Genomic DNA, 21,148 nt, shown 5'->3' with positions numbered 1-21,148 from the left:
AGTGTAACTACAAATGACAAAATATTATAGTGGAGTTTTTGTAGAGTCAACTACCATATGACTAACACAAATAAAAATATATTGTTGGTTGGTTGGTTGGTTGTTTGGATCCCTTAACCCCGCGGTTCGTAGGGGCACCATTTCCTGTGGTGTGTCATGGGCAAGTCCAGCCTGCTGGCGCCCATCCGTCTACAGGACATAGTATACATGATATCGTTCTGCCCTACAGTAAAGTTAATTTTAGCTTAGTTTTTCCATATTTATTTTGAGAGAGAGTCTCAGACAGGAAGGGATGTCACATTGGGAGCCTTATTAGTTCAGTCTAGTTTGAGGGTCAGCAATCAGAAGCTCTGTATTTTTCAGTTTTACAATTTTGGGGGGATTAAAGTGAAGCCTATTTTCACTCAGCACATTTTTTCTCAAATGAGTTAAGATGCTGCTTATTTGTGTAACACACACACACACACACACACACACACACACACACACAGGGAGAGCACAACGCATATATACATCCTCCACCAATAAATTTTCTGCACTGCTTATCCTCACTAGGGTCGCGGGGGTGCTGGAGCCTATCCCTGCTGACTTGGTGCAGTGATTGCTTGCCAGCCTGTCGCAGGATACACATAGACATACAACACACTCACTTATTCACACCTAGGGAGAATTTAGACGGACCACTTAACCTGCCATGCATGTTTTTAAAATATGGCAGGAAACCAGAGTGCCCAGAGGAAACCCCCCAGGCATGAGGAGAACATGCAAACGCTGCACAGGTGGGGGCCTAACCCTACGACCACTGAGCTGGTATCCGTCCACCGCTTTACATGACACACGGGGCGCACTGCACAAGAAGGCGCGCCGCACAATTTAACGAAAATCTGAGACTTTTATTGTGAGCCTTATGGTCGTGAAAATACAATGGCCCCCGTTGGCAGCTGGCTAGCCAGTTAGCTTCCTATGTTTTCTGGCCTTGTTGGCGTTCGTTACCGTAGCCTTTTTATGTTATTGGTTCTTGATTAGCCTGCCTACTCACTGCTTGTTTTTGGTTTGTCAACCTTGCAATTTTCCACCAAAATTAGCCCCTTTTTGGATGATCACCCCTTGTTGTACCACTACTGCATTTAGCTGTGACACAACGCCTCGGAATTCTCCACCAAAACTATTGAAACTTGGCTTAAAATATCATAATATAAAGTACCGTATTTTCCGCACTATAAGGCGCACCGGGTTATAGGGCGCACCCCGAAAAAATAGTTTTTGGTCCTATTTTTGACATACATAAGACGCACCGGATTATAAGGCGCTACAATGGGAACGTCGACAAAAGAGTCAGATAGTTCAGTCCAACTTATTACCCCCTTAACATTCCGAAAGCTTGCAAAGACGCAAATACGTGTCGAGAACACATGCGGATGCGGTGTCCGTACGATGTCACTCAAATGCATCGTTCCATCATTCGGAAGGTTAAAGTCTTGGGATTCAAGAAATGCCAACCATTCCTTAGTATCTATTTTCTTTTTCGCTCGCAACTTTACTGTGCATATGACAATAAACACTTGGAATTGAGTTGAATTTAAAAATAGTCACTCCATTCCATCCATTATCTGCACCGCTTATCACAGAAACATCGAGTTCAGTGTGAAACAAGATACAGGGACAATATAAAACCCAGAGTAGCTCACCGAAGTCGTTGTGTTCATAATAATGGTCAGCCAATGTCCTCTTATATCCGTGAGGGTAGTAAATCCAGGAGAATAATATATTTACAAATACAGATTAGAAAAAAATGCTTTCTCTATGCCGTCAGCCACGTGCTATACACATTTATCTTTTTCGGCCAATTGCAGGCTTTGTTTCGCCGTTTAAGCCAATGCCAGCCTGTAAATGATAAAAAGGATCCGCCCCTTGACCTCCGAATAACTTTAGCCAATAGTGATCGATTCAACTGATGATTGACACATCTTTTTCGGCCAATTGCAGGCTTTGTTTTGCCGTTTAAGCCAATGCCATCCTGTAAATGATAAAAAGGATCCGCTTCTTGACCTCCCAATAACTTTAGCCAATAGTGATCGATTCAAATGATGATTGACACATTGGTTAGCCAATGAAACGCCGGTAAATAAATCCCAGCCATACACCGCGTACTACTTGGCATTCGGGGGAAAATCTAGTCGGCGGCTGCAAGTTAGTTGGAAAACTTTGCAATTTTAAAATTGATCCATAAATAAGCCGCACTGTATTATAAGGCGCATGGTCAGCTTTTGAAAAAAATAAAGGCTTTTAGGTGCGCCTTATAGTGCGGAAAATACGGTAACCTCAATATGGTGACTGGCTTGCCCGGGTTGTCCAGTGTTCTTCACATGATGTCACAGCTAAGTAGGTCAAAGATAAGACAGGCTGTCTTCAAAATGCATTATCTCAGAAAATAATTGTTACAGATTTTAGAATTTGGGAATACCTTTAATCAATCAACAGAGGTGAAATATGTGGGGAAATGAATGTATTTTACACTTTCCTTTGCCACTCTCACAGCCCCTTCTCCAAAATAAAGAAATGAGATGCAAGAGGAGGCGTGTCACTTCCTGTCATGAGTCACCGCTGGCAGTCACACAATTGAGAGGGGATGAATTAGTCAACACTCATGACAAAGACACACTTCATAGACACAACCACCTGATGGCACCCGCACATACAAACGCACACAGACGGAAAACACTTTGTTCACTCCTTCGGAAATAAAACATTGGATCGCACCTGCTTTTATCTTAATGGACATGCACCTGCAGGCAAGATGGACAAGATAAGACCATTTGTGGATGAATACGCATCAAAATAGGAGAAGGGCACAATCACGTCAGCGGAATGACGTCAAACCAGTTGACCGGGGGCGGGAAAGACACAAACAAGAACGGAAGATAAATAGATTGCGCTTGATTCGATTTCTTCTCGTTTTGTCGTTTTCAACCCAATAATGACCACATTGGTTTACTAATACAGTCGTAGCGTTTTGAACATACAGTATTTTAGATATTGACAATTATTTTGAATCAATCAGATTTCAGTCATACAAAATCATTCTAAAATAGCTTGTGTCAAATAAGACCGTTGAATTCTGGGTTTGTACACCTTTTGTCATGACCCGGAACAGGATCAGGACCCAGATGCGTGACGTTTCTCACACAAGCCTCTTATTTTACGGGAAATGGGGAGTCATGCATGTTAGGCAGCAGTCTGGCGTGGAATGACAGGAAGCCAGAGGCCGACGAGATCCATAACAATTGCCCGAGCAGATATCGGACAGATGGGGTCGATACCGGACAGGACGGGACAGACAGGAATGATATCAAAACAGGATATCAAAATAAAACAGGACAAACTAGACGGGAACGAAACTGGAAATCGATATTCAACAGGACAAAATAAAAGGGAACAATACCGGACAGGAAATACCAACAGGAAACAGGACTTAGTCTAAACCCACGTCTTGCGGGTCAGAGGTTTGTTGACGGACTGACAAAGTAAAAATGAGAGCACTGAGCTTAAATAGACGGAAAGCCAATCTATCAGCAAGCCGCAGTTGGCGCCAATTGGGTGCCATGGCAACCGTGACACCATTTAATTGCCCAATTCAAGCACTTTTTAAGGACTTTGAAAGCAAATTTTTCAATTTCTCCAGGACCATTAAAGGGAAATCCATTGGGAATAAATGTATTTTGTAGATCCAAAAATATATCTGAAATTCACATAAGCATGTATAAAATTTTCGAGTGCATTTATCAAGGCATATGACTTTTAGATCTTGAGTCAATCGCAAGTATATTTGTCGATCCGAACAATATGTGTGTGAACATTCTTCAGATAAATCGCTGCCCATATAGCTACAAGGCTATACTTGCCCAAGACCCACCACAGGAAATGATGCCCCCACAACCCTAGTGGGTAAGGGATCCAACCAACCATATATTTGTCGGGTAAAATTACCATTTTTTTTTCGGCCTGATGTTACCTCTACATGAAAGTGTTTGCGTGAAGAGAGCACTCACCCTGCCAATGATGGGCACCAGGTGATGTTCGCACATGGAGAAGACGTCAATGTCTTTGACGATGACCATCTCGTCATGATCCTCATCAAAGATGGCGTCGTTCAGCACATCTGCACACACGTGTACACTTGAAAATGAATCTCTGGATTGTCGACGACTCTCATGAACATGTGTGTGTTGTGACATCCATTGCCATTTCTTGAGATTTGAATAACCGAATTATCCCAGGAATGTGTGTTTTTATACCGTTAAAATTTAAATTGTAGTTATTTAAAAGAAAAAGATACATTTTGAGTGCCTAAACTATTTGTGCTGTGTTCATCATGCTGTGTGCATCTTAAATATAAACTAATCCAGCAGGGGGTCAATTATATATTTATCATGAAATTTCCAAGCAAGAGGAATTTGTATCGGATCAGTATCGCTTGATACACTCATGTATTTACTTTCATATTGATACCAAAATTCCCAGTGTCGCCCGCGTCTACTCTGGGATTCTGTTTATGTATCATATTATTGTATGGTACGGCTGTTTTTTGTGCATAGTTTGTTTCCTTTTGTTAATTAATGATTGATGTTAATTTTTTGTGCAGTACCTACATAAAAAGCACAAACAAACACCATTATAATGCTGCAGCCAGACACTCCTGTTGCTTTATTACTTTTTTCCTGTTGGTCACTGCGGTTCAATATCGTTTGGTGACGACACAGATGCCTCTCAGCCACAACGTGTCAGGTTTTAATTTCCTGACTGACGATCAGTTTAGATGCGTCGGAGGAACAACAGGGGGGAAGGCCACAGACTTGCTGCTGTTACCGTTGCTTATTGCACAGCGGTAAAGTAAACCTGAAGCTGAGCCGAGTAATAATTGCTAACAGAATTGGAGCTTCTTGTTATAACAGTGTCTGTCAACTGTCTAATTCTGTCTCTGCAGTGTTGCCAAGCAAGCCGTTCATTATGAACCTTTGTGGGAGGAAACCTTTGTTGCTGACACTTAAAAATGCACAGCCATTGAAAAATTCAAAGACTACAAATCAAACAGTAACCGCCATAATCAAATGCAGCAAAAAATTTGCCACATTTGCAACCAAGCGAAACTTTGCTATGACGCAGCACATTTGTTGAAGACAAAGAAATACCAGTATTTTCTAGTGGGAAAGGGAGCAGGTGTCATGATTTGCCCATTGCTCTCACCTGCGCTCACTTGTTGAGTCCCAGCTGCTGCTCGTTTCCTGATTGGTTCCCCTCCTATTTAAACACGTCTTTCTCAGTCACTCCTGGTCAGTCCGTCAGCGAACCGCTGCACATGCAAGGCAAGCACCTTTTGACTCTGGCTCCCATCTGTCCCGTCCTATCCTGTATCCTACTGGTCTGCCCCTGGCTTCCTGATTGTCTCCGGCTACCTAACTTAATTCCTTCCTCTAACCACGCTCCGATATCTCGTCCCGGCTGCCCGACTCGTTTTCGCCCTCCGACTACGCTCCGATCTCGTGGGGTTCCTGCTTCTCCTGCCCAGCGATCACAGAATCGCTGCCGTTCTTATTCCCGTGCCTAACTTCTCCGCTTCCGCAATAAAGCTTGGTGTGAAACGTTACGCGTTTGGGTCTACCGTCTGTTCTTGTCCTGACAGCAGGTGTGACCTACTATGAGATATACAAATGCTTAAACTAGACTGGCTGTGCGCCATTAGAGCATCACCCGCATTGAGACGGGAAAGCATTTTTGGGTGGCATTTCCCTTTTTGGGCAGGGTCATTCATCTCTAGAGTGACCTACATGATTGCTCGTAAAATAAGGTGATCCTGGCCAAACTTGTGGTCTGAGAGAGGAGAATGTCTTTCTGTAAAAACTGCTAAGTCACTAAAAGCAAAAGTGCTGAGACAGGTTTTTTTGTAATGTTTCAAATCTAAGGTAACCTACCTGACTGCCTGTGAAAAATGGTAGTCATATCTAAATGTCTTACCCCTTTTATTGGGTAGACAGACACACAAACAAACAGACTAACAAACCGACGGACGGAAATATATACTTACATACTAAACAAAAAAATTAGCACCGCCTTCTCCTTTCTCGCAGGTCATAAATATGTGGATCATTTGGATATCCAACATCAAAAGCGCTTTCCACAAACAATTGGACTTTCTAAACGCTCACCAACATCCTATGCAGCCTGGTCCTCCTGGAAGGGGGATTACCTCATTTGCGGTCTCTTCTCAAGGTTTCTTCATATTCCTCATGTTGAGGTTTTTGAGTTTTTCCTTGCCCTCATGTAGGCTTTAGATCAGGCGACGGTGTAATAATAGTCTGTAGTTTGCAGTCATACGTGGTCTGTGCAGCCCTTTGAGACTCCTATACAAATAAACATGACTTGACTTGACCAACAACCTCTAAGGTTACTGTTAGGAGAGAGGGGGAACCTGGGCCACTGAATGTCCTCTGCAAAGGGTATTTCAGAGTAAAAGCGATGACAACTCCACATAAGAGGACAGGAAGTAAGGCCCAGGGTCTGTGTGCAGGAAACCCCAACTATTACATCTTTACACCTGTTTGAGTTCCTATCCTACCATCAAGGTGAGGGTGAGTCCATAGAAAGGCAGGACCCATGTTTTCTCTTAAATTCATTCTTAATAAACATTTTTACAAGTTTGTTCTGTTCCATCAACAAATCATACTCAAGCCGCAGGCTTATTTCCTAGTCACCAACTAAGGCTCAGTTCTAAATACTGATCAAACTTCTGCTCTTTATTTAAAAGCTTAAAACAAAAATTCTGTTTAGCAAAGTGAGGAATAAAAACAGTTGAATTCCTGCAAATCACTTTTTCGCCATGGTTAATTACATAAGGATGAAGATAATGATCGCGACTTTGTGGCCTAGCGAACAAATTAAGGAGCGTCATTGTTTTCAAATCTCATAACTGTATGAAATTTAAAGGTGGTGGTTGGTTTCACGTGGTAGTCATATGCATGAATTTCTGTTCAGATTTTTGTGATGTCTCGTGGGTGACTGGGTTGATTACGATCAACCATCAGTTGTTCTACACTGGTTGACTCAAATGCAAATTTACAACTATTTCTTTTAGAGTATTATTTGGGTAAAATGTTTGATCGCGACCGGTGTGTTTCATTGTGTTAGCACTGAAATGTTGCCCATGTGATGTGATGTCGTTGTGGTTACATCAGTGGTCAGCAAGGCCTTCTCTGCTGGCCTAAGAAATCTGAGTCATGTGATTTAATTTAATTGTGTCCATCAATACTTACTAATTTCAAATTGTCTGTTCATGTTCTTTGACATACAACTTCTGTTTAAAGTAACGAAATTACTTTCACTGGAGACTTTTATAGTAAAAGTAACTAGTTACCAGCGTAACGGGGGAGAAACAATGAAAGGAAGCTGAGAGACAATCTGGAATAATTTAACAAGTATTGATGGACAAAATAGAATAAACTCACATGATTCAGATATTTATTAGGCCAGCAGAGATGTCCTTGCTGAGTGGTGGCGGGAATAGAAGCGTGGTTTTGCACCGAATGAGTGGAGGTTGAGCAGGTGGGCACACACCGGTTGCACTTCACTTGTTTTCCTCAGAGGCCATTGTCTTTTTTTGGTGTCTATGCTGAAATTGTGTGATGCAGCCAAGTCTTCGCAACGTGGTAAGGTGGGCTGTCATTTGGCTTATTTAGTGGCGATCGGTGAGTTACGCAGAGGCCAGGAAAGTTTATTTTGTACAAGTCTCGTGGAATGTTCGGCAGAAGCAGAGTCTTGTTTCTCACACAGTGGTCATGTCACATCATGGACTTTAGCGCATGCCTGTACTGCTGCTTTCATTGGCTTCAATTCAAATGCCTCCCCTTCTTAGACTCGCTCAGCCGCAGTTTGCGGTTTGCATTAGGGCTGCAACTACTAATTATATCATTAATCAAAGAATCGATTGATTATTTAATGAATTAGATTTTTTACAAAACATATTTTAACTGTCCTCTTTATTCAAATATTGAACTTTGGGACAGATAGAAAAATAGTGCACCGAACAACAGGATATTCTACAGTATAAAACAGCAAAAGAAAAATCAAGTGTTTGTCAAATAGCTTAACAATAAACAAAAATACATACAAATGTATGCTGTACACCTGTCAAATATATAAAATGCTTTTTTTTATAAAGGGCAAAAAAAAAACAGGCAAAAGCGGAGGAGAGTGAGAGTACTTCGTCAGACCAAGAGGACCTCGCGCAACATTTTTATCCTATTTCACATGCTTACCTTTTTCATTAGTGAAAGGACAAGCATCAAAATACGGTCTTGATGCGCCCTCTGCCGGACCAAACTGCTACTACAAGTACGTTACCGGATCAAGAAGACGTCACATAAAAATGTGGTGCGAAGAAACAGCGGTATCTAGCGACTAAAGCATTCTACGCTAAATAGATCGCATTCAGCAACGCTCATCTCTAAGCAGTCTTATACAGTGTTGGAAATAATGCTGGAATCTTACATACTGGCATTATTTTTTTTTCAGTAACTTGGTAGTCTATGTAATTATTTTTTTCTGCTGTCACAACGCGGGTACCGTAACTGACGGTCAAAAGCTGTGCGTTACTTTGTCTAGTACAGATCAACATGTCTCATGTTAAAGTTGTGTAAGCAAGTGCAGTCTTCTTGTCCGTAAGGAAGATAAGAAGGACATCATCCTTGGTCAGGCTTTTGTCATGTTTATTCACCAACAACACGCTGTAGGAGAAATGCCGCCAACCTACTCTACTTACAGGAAGCGACTGAACCCCCCAAGAGATCGGTTGGCCTAGGGCAGGGGTGTCAAAGTCAAATGGACGGAGGGCCAAATAAAACATTTGGCTACAAGCCGAGGGCCGGACTGTCCAATCTTTATTGAAACCAAGATTTAACCTACTGAAAACACAACAAATATATTACAATATGATTGTATAAATAAAGCAATATTTTCTTATGACTCTGTCAGTCATTTTTAATTTCAGCAGGCACAAAATACAAATGTCCTTTATATAAAAAACTCATAACATATCTCATAACAACAACTCATAACCATTTTCTATCATTCAATCATCTGAAATTATTAAAAAGAAATATTGCCTCGAAATACAATAAAATAAAGTGCAAAAATCTCTTGTTACTTAAAACCAATAGCAATCAACACACTGGACCTCATCTGTCCTGCTCAAATGTACATTGACTTTCCTTTCTGGGCTTTCTCTGGGTTAGTGTGAAAAAAAGGAATTACTGATTAACAAATAATAACAATCAAAAGTCATTTTCTCTGCTAAATAGGAGACAATTTTATCAAAAGACTGTTGTCCACATCAAGATCTATTTTCCATGAAAAGCCGAAAAACAAGAAACACTCCCAGGACAGAGTCGGCAAACAAAAACAACATAGTCAACATAGACAATAAAGCTTTAAAATTCCCGAGGGGAACAACAAAAAACAAGACCTTCTTTATGTGCATATTTAACTTTTAAACTTGAACGGAGTAAAAACTTCAAATGTGTAATTGCACAGGAAACATTACTGTATTATTACTGTATTTACATACATTTATATACAGTACTGTATTACTACAACTCTACATTACTTGTTTGAGGCTGACGCTGATACTTTTCCAGCTACCTCCGTGAACATGTACTCCAACTCCCACCTTGTTTGAAAGCCCCGGTTTTCAGTGTCCACCTTCCGTTTAGCCATTGTTGATGGGTATATGTGGGCTAATTTTTGCTGTTATGCTAATGACTGCTGCTGATCGACTGCTGAATAAATCAAACCGCCTCCCGCTTTGCTCCCGCTCGGCGCGTCCCCGTTGCATTGTGGGAAATGTAGTATTCATGCGTACTGCGGGCTGCTGGCTTGCAGCGGCCTGCGGGCCGGATCTAATAATATATTGATATCGTCACGCGGGCCAGGTAAAACCCTCTCGCGGGCCTAATGTGGCCCGCGGGCCTTGACTCTGACATATGTGGCCTAGGGCATACTTGTCAAACTCCCGGCCCGCAGGGCAGGTCCGGCCCGCCGTGTAATCATATCCAGCCCGCAAGACCATTTTACATTATTGTTATTAATGGCCCGTCAATATGAACATATGAACAACGGCTCGCGAGCCATATATGGCTCTTTCTATGAGTACCTGTGGCTCAGAGACGAATTCAATTGCATGCAAATTTTCTCCATCTCGTTCAAAACTTGAGCCATCAAACCTGTTTAGATACACGCAAAGGCAAACCAAAGCTGATATAACATTTAGTACTTCGTAGAAAATATAAGGCATGTTTTTACAGCGATTTACAGACAAGGTGTCACACAAAAAAAAAACTCATTTTGGCTGTACAACGCTAAAGAATCCTTTATATAAAAGCTCACTATATAATCTGTGTTCAGTTTTATGATACTTTTTGATGAAGCCACAGAACAAATTGTAAATACGCCAAAACGCCGGAAGAGAATTTTAAGTTATTTGATTGGGTGAGTGGGATGGATGGGTGGAGCTATGCAAAAAGTGCAAGCACTCCCTCCCATCTCTCGCCCTACACCATCTGCACACATCAGGCTCCCTGTTTGCAGAATGTTGTGACGTTTTTACAAAATAACTGCTTGCATCTGGTTTTGAAAATAGTATGTATGAAAAAAAGGGTCAAAATGAGTTTAACCGATCTTGAGTAATTGCAAGAAAGAGACAAGTTTAAAGTGGTATGTTTGTTGATTTTGGGACACGGGCTCTGGCATTATTCTCTTCATAATTTTTATCAAATCATCAAAAATAAATGTGCTGAAGACTAAGCTTTTGAGTCATAAGAGCAAAGAAAATGAAATGATTAGAATTGTTATTCCTGAAAAATAGATGTTTCATGTATATTTCCAGGTTTTGTAGCATTTTCATATTTCTACTTTTGACAGGAGATTTATTAAGGAGAGCAAAATCTTTTGGGATATTTAAGTTTTTTTAATATAGACATTGAGACATTGAGAATTTGAACATTATTTTAATGTTAAGTTCTTTAAGTTAAGTTCCAAGTTGTATAATTTAACAAGATATTTTGATTTAGAGCAAAATAATAAATACTGTATGAATGATTTAAGGTTTAAATTTAACATTCTTGTCTGTTTTTATTCATATTTATGTTCCAAAAACATTAAGTTTAAGTGTGTTCAACAGATGTTTATCCTGGTTGGCCCGCGACCTTAAGTGTGTTTTGAATTTTGGCCCCTTGTGCAATTGAGTTTGACATCCCTGGCCTAGGGTCTACCAATCATGTTGGAGTCACACCTCCGCCTCTCGCCTATGAAACATCATGCAGTACAGTACAGTAGCATAAGTCTACTTGAGCAGTGGTCTGTCTATAGATTGTGATCCATTCTATAGAATGAAATTCAATTTATATTGTTTTACAATTGACTTTTGTTGTGAACAAAATACTTAAGGTTTAGTAGGCTATGTGTACTTGACCAGGTTTCTCAGGTAGTGAGTTAGTTTTAATTTATTAAACTCACTTTAGATTGTTTACTGGTAGTTGTTATATTACTATATTGTTAATTGTTTATTTTTGTTACACTTCACATATAGGATAAATCTGTTGCTGGCTGGGTTCAATAAATATTACAAGGCTCTAAAACACAGCTTACTGTCCTCTAGGGCTGCACTTTTAAACCAAAAAGTAATCGACATTGCGATGTGACCGAGTGCGATTGTGTAATCGCATAACAGTGCGTTTTTTTTCCAAAGATTACAGACAGCAACCCTAACAAAGCTCCCCAGAAGAAGACGCTGCTTACTTGAATATAACATTTTGATAATCCTGCAAAATTCACCTAAAATCTCAATCCATGACATACCCAAAGTAAATTAAATGCTGTTGTTGAACCGTTTGGAGAATCTGGACGATTTAAAAATTTTTTTTTAAGGAAACACTCTGAAGTTTTGTCCACATCATAAAATACTGCAAGTCTACTAAGATTCAACAATTTAAGTTGGAATACACAGAAATGGTCGGCTTTTATTCTTGCGTGAATTTTGTTTTTGCAATCACATGCAAAATGAGTGTAGCATAGACATCTTTGCTGGAAAACAGCTGGGGTAAATACACGAATCCTGACCTGGTCCCAAGTCAAAATGAATCACAATCTGAAAAACTAATGTTTTTTTAGTATTTTTCACATTTTTATAAAGGTATTTCTGGGTGTTTCCAAAAGTGGCCATTTGGAGACTCCAAAAGGTCCAGTAAATAGTGACATCATACAGACACGTCTTTGCTTCTCAACAGTTTGACAGCTTGCAGGTGGGTTAAAGCATGTCACTAGTAGTAACCTTTGGGCGTATAAGTGGGATCAAAAATGACCCCGTGGGTTGATATTCTTCAAAATCTTTGAAAATAAAAAAGTTTTAATATTATCATATTCCAGGTATTCCTCATAAAACATGTGTATGACATGATGGCGTTAGTATTTTTATTTTTTACCTAGGAAATATTGACCCCACTCATGGAAGAATGCATGTACTGACAGGTCATGCATCCATGGTTTAAGTACAGAAAAAAAAAAAAAAACAGCACAGAAGATGCAATTTCTTTTGAAAATCGAAAATCGCATTTAAATTGCAATACTGGTCTGGAAAATCGCAATTGGGTTTTTTTCCCAGAATAGTGCAGCCATACTGTCCTTTAATCAACTGACTCAGATAGTGCTCAGAAAATTTCAATTTCTTTGACATAAAACTCCTTTAAAAGTAACGAAAAGTTTCTTTCTCTGAAAACTAGTTACAGACGCTGCCCTACTTACCAACAAGCTTCCGCCTAAAAAGTTAATTTTTGTTAGTAAGTTGCTTCAGTGCTATATTTTGTCAGTTTAAGGTTTATATAAGTATGTTCAAGGCTTGTATAAGTAACCTGCATTGTTTTGAAACTGATAAATGTTTAATAAAATAATATGCTCTATATGGTTACAAAGCAGGCTGAATGTTAAAGCATAGGACTGAAAAGCAATGCTACACATTAAGCGTTGACCTCCTGTGGTCTGTGCAGCCCTTTGAGACTCCTTTTGATTAAGGGCGTCACAAATAAACATGACATGACTATAACAATAAAAAAAAGTTAAGTTTAACATATTTTTAGAAGAGTTGGGCGACTTCCGTGGTAAAAAGTGGACGAAAAAAAAGCGATCCAACCATTTTCTCAACCGCATCAAGCTTTCTTATTCCACTTTCATTTAAAAAAAAAAACAGCTCGCCTCTTCTTTACACCAACCGTATTTAATGAATGCGCGAGATATTTAACAGTAAAGATGTCAAAGTTTTAAGCGTGCTAGAGATACAGTGCAGTGTTTATACAGACAAACTAGGAAGTAGGAGACGGATTTTTTCGGGGTGGATGCTGGGTGACCTCTCACAGCCCCACGTGGAGGAAAGAAGCACTACAGCACTGTCCTCTACTTGGAAAAAGGTGCACACAATACAAAATCTAACTTACAGCAATGTCCGGATATTTTTCGAAATACCGAAAAAATGTTCGTATCTACCGTTTTGAGTAAGTCGAATGTTCGTAAGTAGGGGACCGTCTGTACTTTTACTATAGAGTATTTCTGTTACTAACGCAGTTACTTTTTCGAAGGAGTAGAGAGTAACTATAACTAATTACTTTTCTAAAATAACGTGCCCAACACTGGTCTTATACCACTTTAGTTACATTAGTACAATTTTGCTCAACCAAAAGTAATGGATTTAAACATTATGTTAGATTTCTGAAAAGCATTTAGTCTTGTGCTGATTAACAAGAGGATTTGTACCCTGTGTTGTCAGGAAAGCTGAACCCGTGACCTGGACACACACACAAAAAATGAGTATTGATCAACAAGGCCAGTGACCCTCACTGAATCTTCCAAATCCTTATAAACATCCAGCTTTTTGTTTCACACTAACTCCTGTGTGTTTGCTGCTCTCCAGTAATTCAAAGGGGGAGGCTTTTGAACTGGCCAATCAGGAAAAAGCAGAGTTACAGGAGCAACATATTGTACACATACCATTGTTGTGATTCGGTGTTCATCCTAGGAAACAGGATAATTTGTTGTGTTTCACCCTGTTTATGAGTCTGTTATAAGTCTGTTAATCTCCCATTTTTGTATAATTTGCTATGTTTTTGTTCTTTCGTTTGAATCCTGCCTTATGGTACATTAAACATGCCATGCAACGTAGAGCTTAACTACCCCCAGATGGTTTCTTAAAGAAGTGAACAAGGGCGCATGTGGTGTTGATTTCACTCGAAAGAGTTTATATGTGAACATGACCCAGTTTATTCATTACAGTACCAGGCCGCATTGAATGAAATAAAAGTTGCCCTAATTTTCGCCTGTACCGTTTATAAGGTGCAAAAGGACTCAAGGATTGGGTGCGCGTTTTACATGAGGTTTTACAGTAGGGTAGCATATTTGAACGATGATTGATCAGTCAAAAATATCAGTGTCCACATTTGCACAACATTGGATGCAACGGGAATCAAACCTGGATCGCAGCGGTGAGAGTGCCAAATCGTAAATCCTAGACCACTAGGGATGTAGATAATGAAGGAAAAAGTAGTTACATTTTTACCACACTGTTGAATACGTGGGGCAATGATTTAAATAATTTATTGACAATGTAAACTTTGAACACAATACTTAAATAGAATTTACAAAATGTATTCAATGTCCTTCAAAGTCTAATTTATCATCAGATACATCAAAGAGTGGTTTCCCTCGCTGTGTGTGTATTTTTTTAGTTAATTATATCCTACAGGAAGACTTTCTGTTTTCTCTCTTCTCTAACAACTGGAAACATGATTATAAAAGATGTGATGATGCATTTTTCTATGTCATCTGCATCCTTATTGGTCTCGTGATTACACAGTAGATTTAGGATTATTCTAATTGTTATTATGTGTAGAATTTGTCCAGACCTACAAATACCTGGGTGTTCTCAGCTCAGGGATGCTGCTGGAAATGTGAATTTCCCTTCGGGGATGAATAAAGTATCTATCTATCTATCTATAATTATTATTACTAATGTTAATATTGGGGCAGTGGTTAGCGCGTGTGCGGCACAGTTCTGAGGTCGTGAGATGAAACCTTCCTGTGCGGAGTTTGCATCTTCTCCCTGTGCTTGCGTGAGTAACCTCCGGGCACTCCGGTTTCCTCACACAATCGAAAAACATGCATGTCAGGGTAATTGTCGGGTCCAAATCGTCCTAGGTGTGAGTGAGCGAGTGAGTTGTCTGTCTCTATGTGGCTGCTACTGGCCGGCAACTGGTTCAGGGTGTCCCCTGCCCACTGCCTGAAGATAGCTGGGATGGGCTCCAGCACCCCCACAAGCCTACTGAGGATAAGCGGTGCAGATAATGGATGGATGGATGGCTGTTAATATTGGGTGGGTGTGTCAGAATATTGTCAGACATTAAACTGGTCTGTTGTGCAGAAAAGGTCGGGGACCACTGATTTAAAGATGCCGTCCGGATTTTTAAAGGTTTTTACTCACTGAAGCATACATCTTACTTAAGTCATTATTGCAGCCTCTGTCAAGATTACTGTATGGCACATGCAAGAATGTACATTTCTTAGACAAGCCGGAAAAAACTTTTTTTTATATTTTTGGGCAGCATTTGGACTATAATTGAAACCGAACTTTTCTTACTTTCACCATTTTCATGCGACACTAAGAAAAAAACTCCCCACACCCTTGCTACTTCCTAATGTGTTGAATGTCCTGAACTACTCTGATTAAAGTAAGATAGGCAGATAGGCGTGGTGGAAACAAAATTATAAAGGCTCTTTGAATTCTGTTCGGCATCGTTAACAAATACTTAATTGAGAAATATTCTACGCTCAACTTTTTAAGGACACCTCAAACAAGCAGGTTTCAAACACAAATTTTACCCTGAAAAACTACACTGTGCAGTTTAAAAAAAATCCCCACCCTGAAGATGGTCCTCTCAGCTGACAGAATAACTCCTCGTCCTACCATGTATAGATCCTCACCTTGAAATCTACAGCCTCAAACAATACGAGGGAGAACACATGTTACATATTAATAAACATAATTAACACTATACCTGGTTGCAGCCACTAAAGAAATTAAAACAAAGTCACTGATGCAATTCCCATAATATCGACACCGGTACATAAGACACCTCTCAAAACACAAGCCTTGTTGTAAGAAAGACCCATTCTTCTCAATATTGCATTTTCCCTTAGGATTTCAGCAAATTCGTGGGAATAACTGAAACCTGTAAAAGACCAATAACATATCAATGCTTGTCCATCCTAAAAACACTCGAATTCGCAGACATGCAAAGAACTATTTACCAGGGCTGCCACAATAAATTTAATAAATATTGTTCTTGCCACAGAAACCCCTTGCGAGGAATTAAGCAGTTAACATAATGTTAGAATAAAGAGATGGATATTGATATTTCCCCGTATCTAATATTTTTTGTATGTATTTATTGATTCAAAGAGTTATATTTATTTTTATACTTTTATCTGAAGTGACCAGATGGACGCAAAATCAAAATGTGCCCGACCTTTTAGTTACAGTCTCTCAAATGTGATCGTCTACGTAGGATGCCCTGTAAGATAGATTTCTTGGGAGTTTAAATTACATTTTAATGATCTCTATCATTTAGAATGTATTACATATTGTCACTTAATAAATATTAAAAATCAAACTTAGTATTGTTTCCACTACGATTGTGCAAAATGTACATTTAAGTGTCTTAAAAAAAATAAAAACGATAAAAATGATTTGGGGAAAAAGTGTACACATTCTCTACCTGGATTCTTCACGCCAAAAAATAGATCTTTGTTTGCAGAACAAGCAGACTAAATTTGGTCTTTATATTTAACATAACCAAAAATTGCTCAATTAGTTATCAACCTAAAACATAAGGGTTAGAATCACACAACCCGCAAAATTAGGGCTGCATTGTACAAATCCACCTGAGGATCTATATCTTAATTTTTATGGAAAAAAAAAATCATTTTATTCAAAATCCCCAAAATGATGTTTTTACTTTTAAAGAAGCTAGAATATGATTGTTTAAAGGTAATGTCGGTAACTTCTATATTATTCTACTTGCAGATGCCATCTTCTGGTTAGAATGATCATTGCAGCCTCTGTCAAGCTGCTAGTACGTGACTCCCAAAGATGCACTCGAATAAACTCTTCTTTTGTCATCTCTTTGGAGGTTTTGTTATTATTTGGGGAGTATTTGAAACAGTCCTTTTCTTACTTTCACCATTTTCATCCGAGATTAAAAGAAAACCGGGTAATCACTGTCCTGGTTTTTTTTGGGGGGGTAGACCGATATTGTTTTGCCCATTTTGACTCTAATCTCTAATCTGCTAGATATAATCAGCAACACTTAATATACTGCAAGTGGAGAAAAAACTTAAAAAATGTGCTGAAAGAAGTGTTTGTATTGCTCATTTCGAAATAAGATAAACATGTTTACACATTTTGTTTTTATTCCACAGAGTCTGTCTTGCTGTGACTAAATAAGTGCTGCGTTGTGTTTGTAAGGTTTGTTATTGATGAATAATGACAGATAGATAGGTAGGTAGAATAAGTATAGACCGATCCATTGATAGATAGATAAGTAGAATAAGTTTCGACGGATACATCGATCGGTAGGTGGGTAGAATAAGTATAGACCGATCCATCAACAGATAGGAAGGTAGAATAAGTAGACCGATCCATCGATCGATAGGTAGGTTAAATAAGTATAGACGGATCCATCAATCGATAGATAGGTAGGTAGAAAAAGTATAGACCGATCCATCAATCGATAGATAGGTAGAATAAGTATAGACCGATCCATCTATCGATAGATAGAATAAGTATAGATAGATAGATAGATAGATACATGAATCGATAGATCAGTAGAATAAGTGTAGACGGATCCATCGATCGATAGGTAGGTAGAATTAGTTTAGACTGATCCATCGATCAATAGGTAACTAGAACAAGTACGGATCGTTCCATCGATCTATAGATCGGTAGAATAAGTATAGATCGTTCCATAGGTAGAATAGGTATAGATTGATCCATCGATCGATTGATGGCAACGAAAAGTATATCTCGATATGATTTTCAATTGCAACCAACTTTGACCCGTTGATAGGAAAGTGAAAAAAATCACTTGGCAAGAGCACATTTTAGTGGGAAAGCAGAGAAAGATGAGAATGGAAGCAGGTTGGTCCACCTGTTGTCAAAACGGACCTTCCCAACTCACCTATGATGGTCTCCTGGTAGCCTTTGGTGAAAAACTGCATGGCGGTGGCGGCTCTCCAGGGAGTTTTTAGGAGTCCTTGCCGATGCGGGTCTTCTCCAAGACCGCGCAGTATGGTGTCGTAGGCTGCGGCCAGCGACGGGAGGCTTTCCTCGTTGTCCTCCGCGCTCCTGGTGTGCTCCTCTTCGGAGGCCGCCGAGCGCTGCGACCGGAGATCCGCGGGCGCCCTTTTCAGCGCACCGTCAAAGTGTCCGTTAACCGGCAAAGTGGCGTCCAAAGTGGACTCTTTATGCTCTAGGGAAGTCAACTCGGCATTTTGGGAGTTTTCCATCACTTGTGTGTCTGTCTGCTGAGCACTTGTTGAATCAAAGTGCGCTGTGATGCCCGCTTGCAATTTCCCCTTTAATAACGGGACTCCTCGCTCAATACGCTCACCTACAGATAATCGCCGAGGTTTTTTTTCATTGGTTGGCTTGTTTCAGGTGGGCGGAGCCTGGCAGGAGCTTGACACAATTCATCCCAGAGACCGTAGAACAGCTGGAAGAAACTTGTTTAACTATTCAACATTGGCACACCTAGGCCTTCCATTCCAGTCTGAATTAGGGATGTTTTTGTGAAGGAATCATTTTATGAGATGGCGTTGAGAACCGTCTCCCTGTGGTAAGCGCCTATTTGCATACCTGTCAAGCTCCACGCCCTTACAAACTGTCGTATTTTCCCTTACAAAATAATCTTACACCATATTTTTTTTCCAAACGTGATTATTTATGTAGTTTAACATGTTATATTGTACATGTGTTTACGTTATATCATATATATTTTGTTGTAGGTTACTGAGTTGGCCGACATGAATGAGGTTTATTATAAAAAAAAAGTTCAAAAATTAAGTTGCTTCGTTGTTCACTGTATAAGAAAAAAATACATGCAAATATAATTAAGTAGAATAATACATTTTCTTATTATTATTATTAGTAGTATTATTATATTAATCCGTTTCCTGCATTAAATTATTGTTGGTAATATACTGAATAAAAGGATAATCACAAACCTGTCTTTTTTCATTTTCTCCTTATTGTAACGAGACCGGACCAAATCGGAGGCAGGAGGCAGGAAGGGTGAACTCATTCACGTTAACGATCAGTTACTTTTATTAAGGAAATAAAAGTCGTCCAACACTCAGGGACAAAAACAAAAACAGGCTTACAGGCAAACAGGAAGTCAGACTAGGAATACTCACAAAACAGGCTTTTACTCAGAACGGGCAAGTACAGGTTTCCTCAAGTCAAACAGAACAGAATAATGCAAAGTAATGCAATGAATGCACAACCAGCAATCCCCAAAACCCGCCCTTAAGAAGCACACACGCAAATTAAAAAATCTGCTACAGCCGGTGCCAAGGGGGCGGGGCCAGCCGGTCGCCACGGCGACCATGCTGGACATGACAGAGCCCCCACCTTTAAGGGACAGCTGCTGAGGTCCCAAAAAAAAGAAAATAAATACCTCGCACCCCAAAATGGGTCGACGCTCCCGATAAGGGCAACCCGCTCCCTCCTCCGAACACGCAGGAACGGGGAGAGGCAGGTGCCGTCGGCGTCGGAGGAGTCGGACTTGGCGCTCGGCAGAGGGGGTCGGACAGGCGATCGGCAGCGGAGTCGGACAGGCGTTCGACAGCGGAGTCGGACAGGCGATCATCAGGGGAGTCGGACAGGCGATCATCAGGGGAGTCGGACAGGCGATCATCAGGGGAGTCGGACAGGCGATCATCAGGGGAGTCGGACAGGCGATCATCAGGGGAGTCGGACAGGCGATCATCAGGGGAGTCAGACAGGCGATCATCAGGGGGAATCAGACAGGCGATCATCCGGAGAGTCAGACAGGTAAGCAGGAGTCAGACAGGAAAGCAAGGGAGTCAGGCAGGAAGCAAGGGAATCAGACCGACAAGCAGGAGAGTCAAACAGGCCAGCAGGAGAGTCAGACAGGCAAGCAGCAGGGGAAATCAGACAGGCGAACAGCAGGAGAATCAGACAGGGGAGCAGCAGGTGAATCGGACAGGCGAACAGCAGGAGAGTCAGACAGGCAGGCAAGGGAGTCGGACTGGCAGGCAAGGGAGTCGGACTGGCAAGCAAGGGAGTCGGACTGGCAAGCAAGGGAGTCGGACTGGCAAGCAAGGGAGTCGGACTGGCAAGCAAGGGAGTCGGACTGGCAAGCAAGGGAGTCGGATTGACAAGCAAGGGAGTTGGACTGGCAAGCAAGGGAGTCGGACCGGCAAGCAGGGGAGTCGGACTGGCAGGCAGGAGAGTCGGACTGGTCGGCGTCAAATCTTCCCGGGGACCCCATTCGTGGCACAGCAATGGCCACGACGGGCGGGGCCGTGGTTCGAATGGGCAGGGAAGGTTACCTCACTCACACGCAAATTAGAAAATCTGCTACAGCCGGTGCCAAGGGGGCGGGGCCAGCCGGTCGCCACGGCGACCATGCTGGACATGACACTTATATACTAACTTCTTTATACAACAATAATGATTCGTATTATAGTGCATCAAAGCAAGTGAGCCGTTTGAGAGCCGGCTCTCTTTAATGAGTTGAGCCGAAAAAGCCGATTCTCTAAAATGAGACAGACTTCCTTTCACTACACAACTACCACATGAAATCCGAGGCGGCAGATGCATGCGCACAGTAGCATCGAACCGCTCGCTTCGTTTGTAACGAAAAAACCATACCGAGATAGAGGCTACCGCGGCGAACTCGTTTGACTTAATTGATTTGATTTGGTTTCGTGATAGTCGGTGTATACCGGATGGTACCCATAATTTGCGTTTTTCCGTACA

The 21,148-nt window shown here is 40.8% G+C and overlaps 1 protein-coding gene across 1 annotated transcript in view; it reads right to left on the bottom strand.

Moving 5' to 3' along the window:
- The window catches only part of gch1 (GTP cyclohydrolase 1), a 33,934-nt gene extending 15,219 nt beyond the window's left edge, over nt 1-18,715 (bottom strand). Inside the window, exons 1-2 of the mRNA XM_088333234.1 lie at nt 18,324-18,715; nt 4,050-4,159 (exon numbers count right to left, since the gene is read on the bottom strand). Coding sequence (XP_088189360.1) covers nt 4,050-4,159; nt 18,324-18,651 — 438 coding nt within the window. The 5' untranslated portion in view covers nt 18,652-18,715. The remainder of the gene's footprint in view (nt 1-4,049; nt 4,160-18,323) is intronic.
- Nucleotides 18,716-21,148: the final 2,433 nt, after the last annotated feature.

This window comes from Urocampus carinirostris, chromosome 4 (genome assembly GCF_059441175.1).
Source record: "Urocampus carinirostris isolate Australia breed hairy pipefish chromosome 4, RoL_Ucar_1.0, whole genome shotgun sequence".
NCBI lineage: Eukaryota > Metazoa > Chordata > Actinopteri > Syngnathiformes > Syngnathidae > Urocampus > Urocampus carinirostris.
This window is presented reverse-complemented; position numbering and strand designations above follow the sequence as displayed.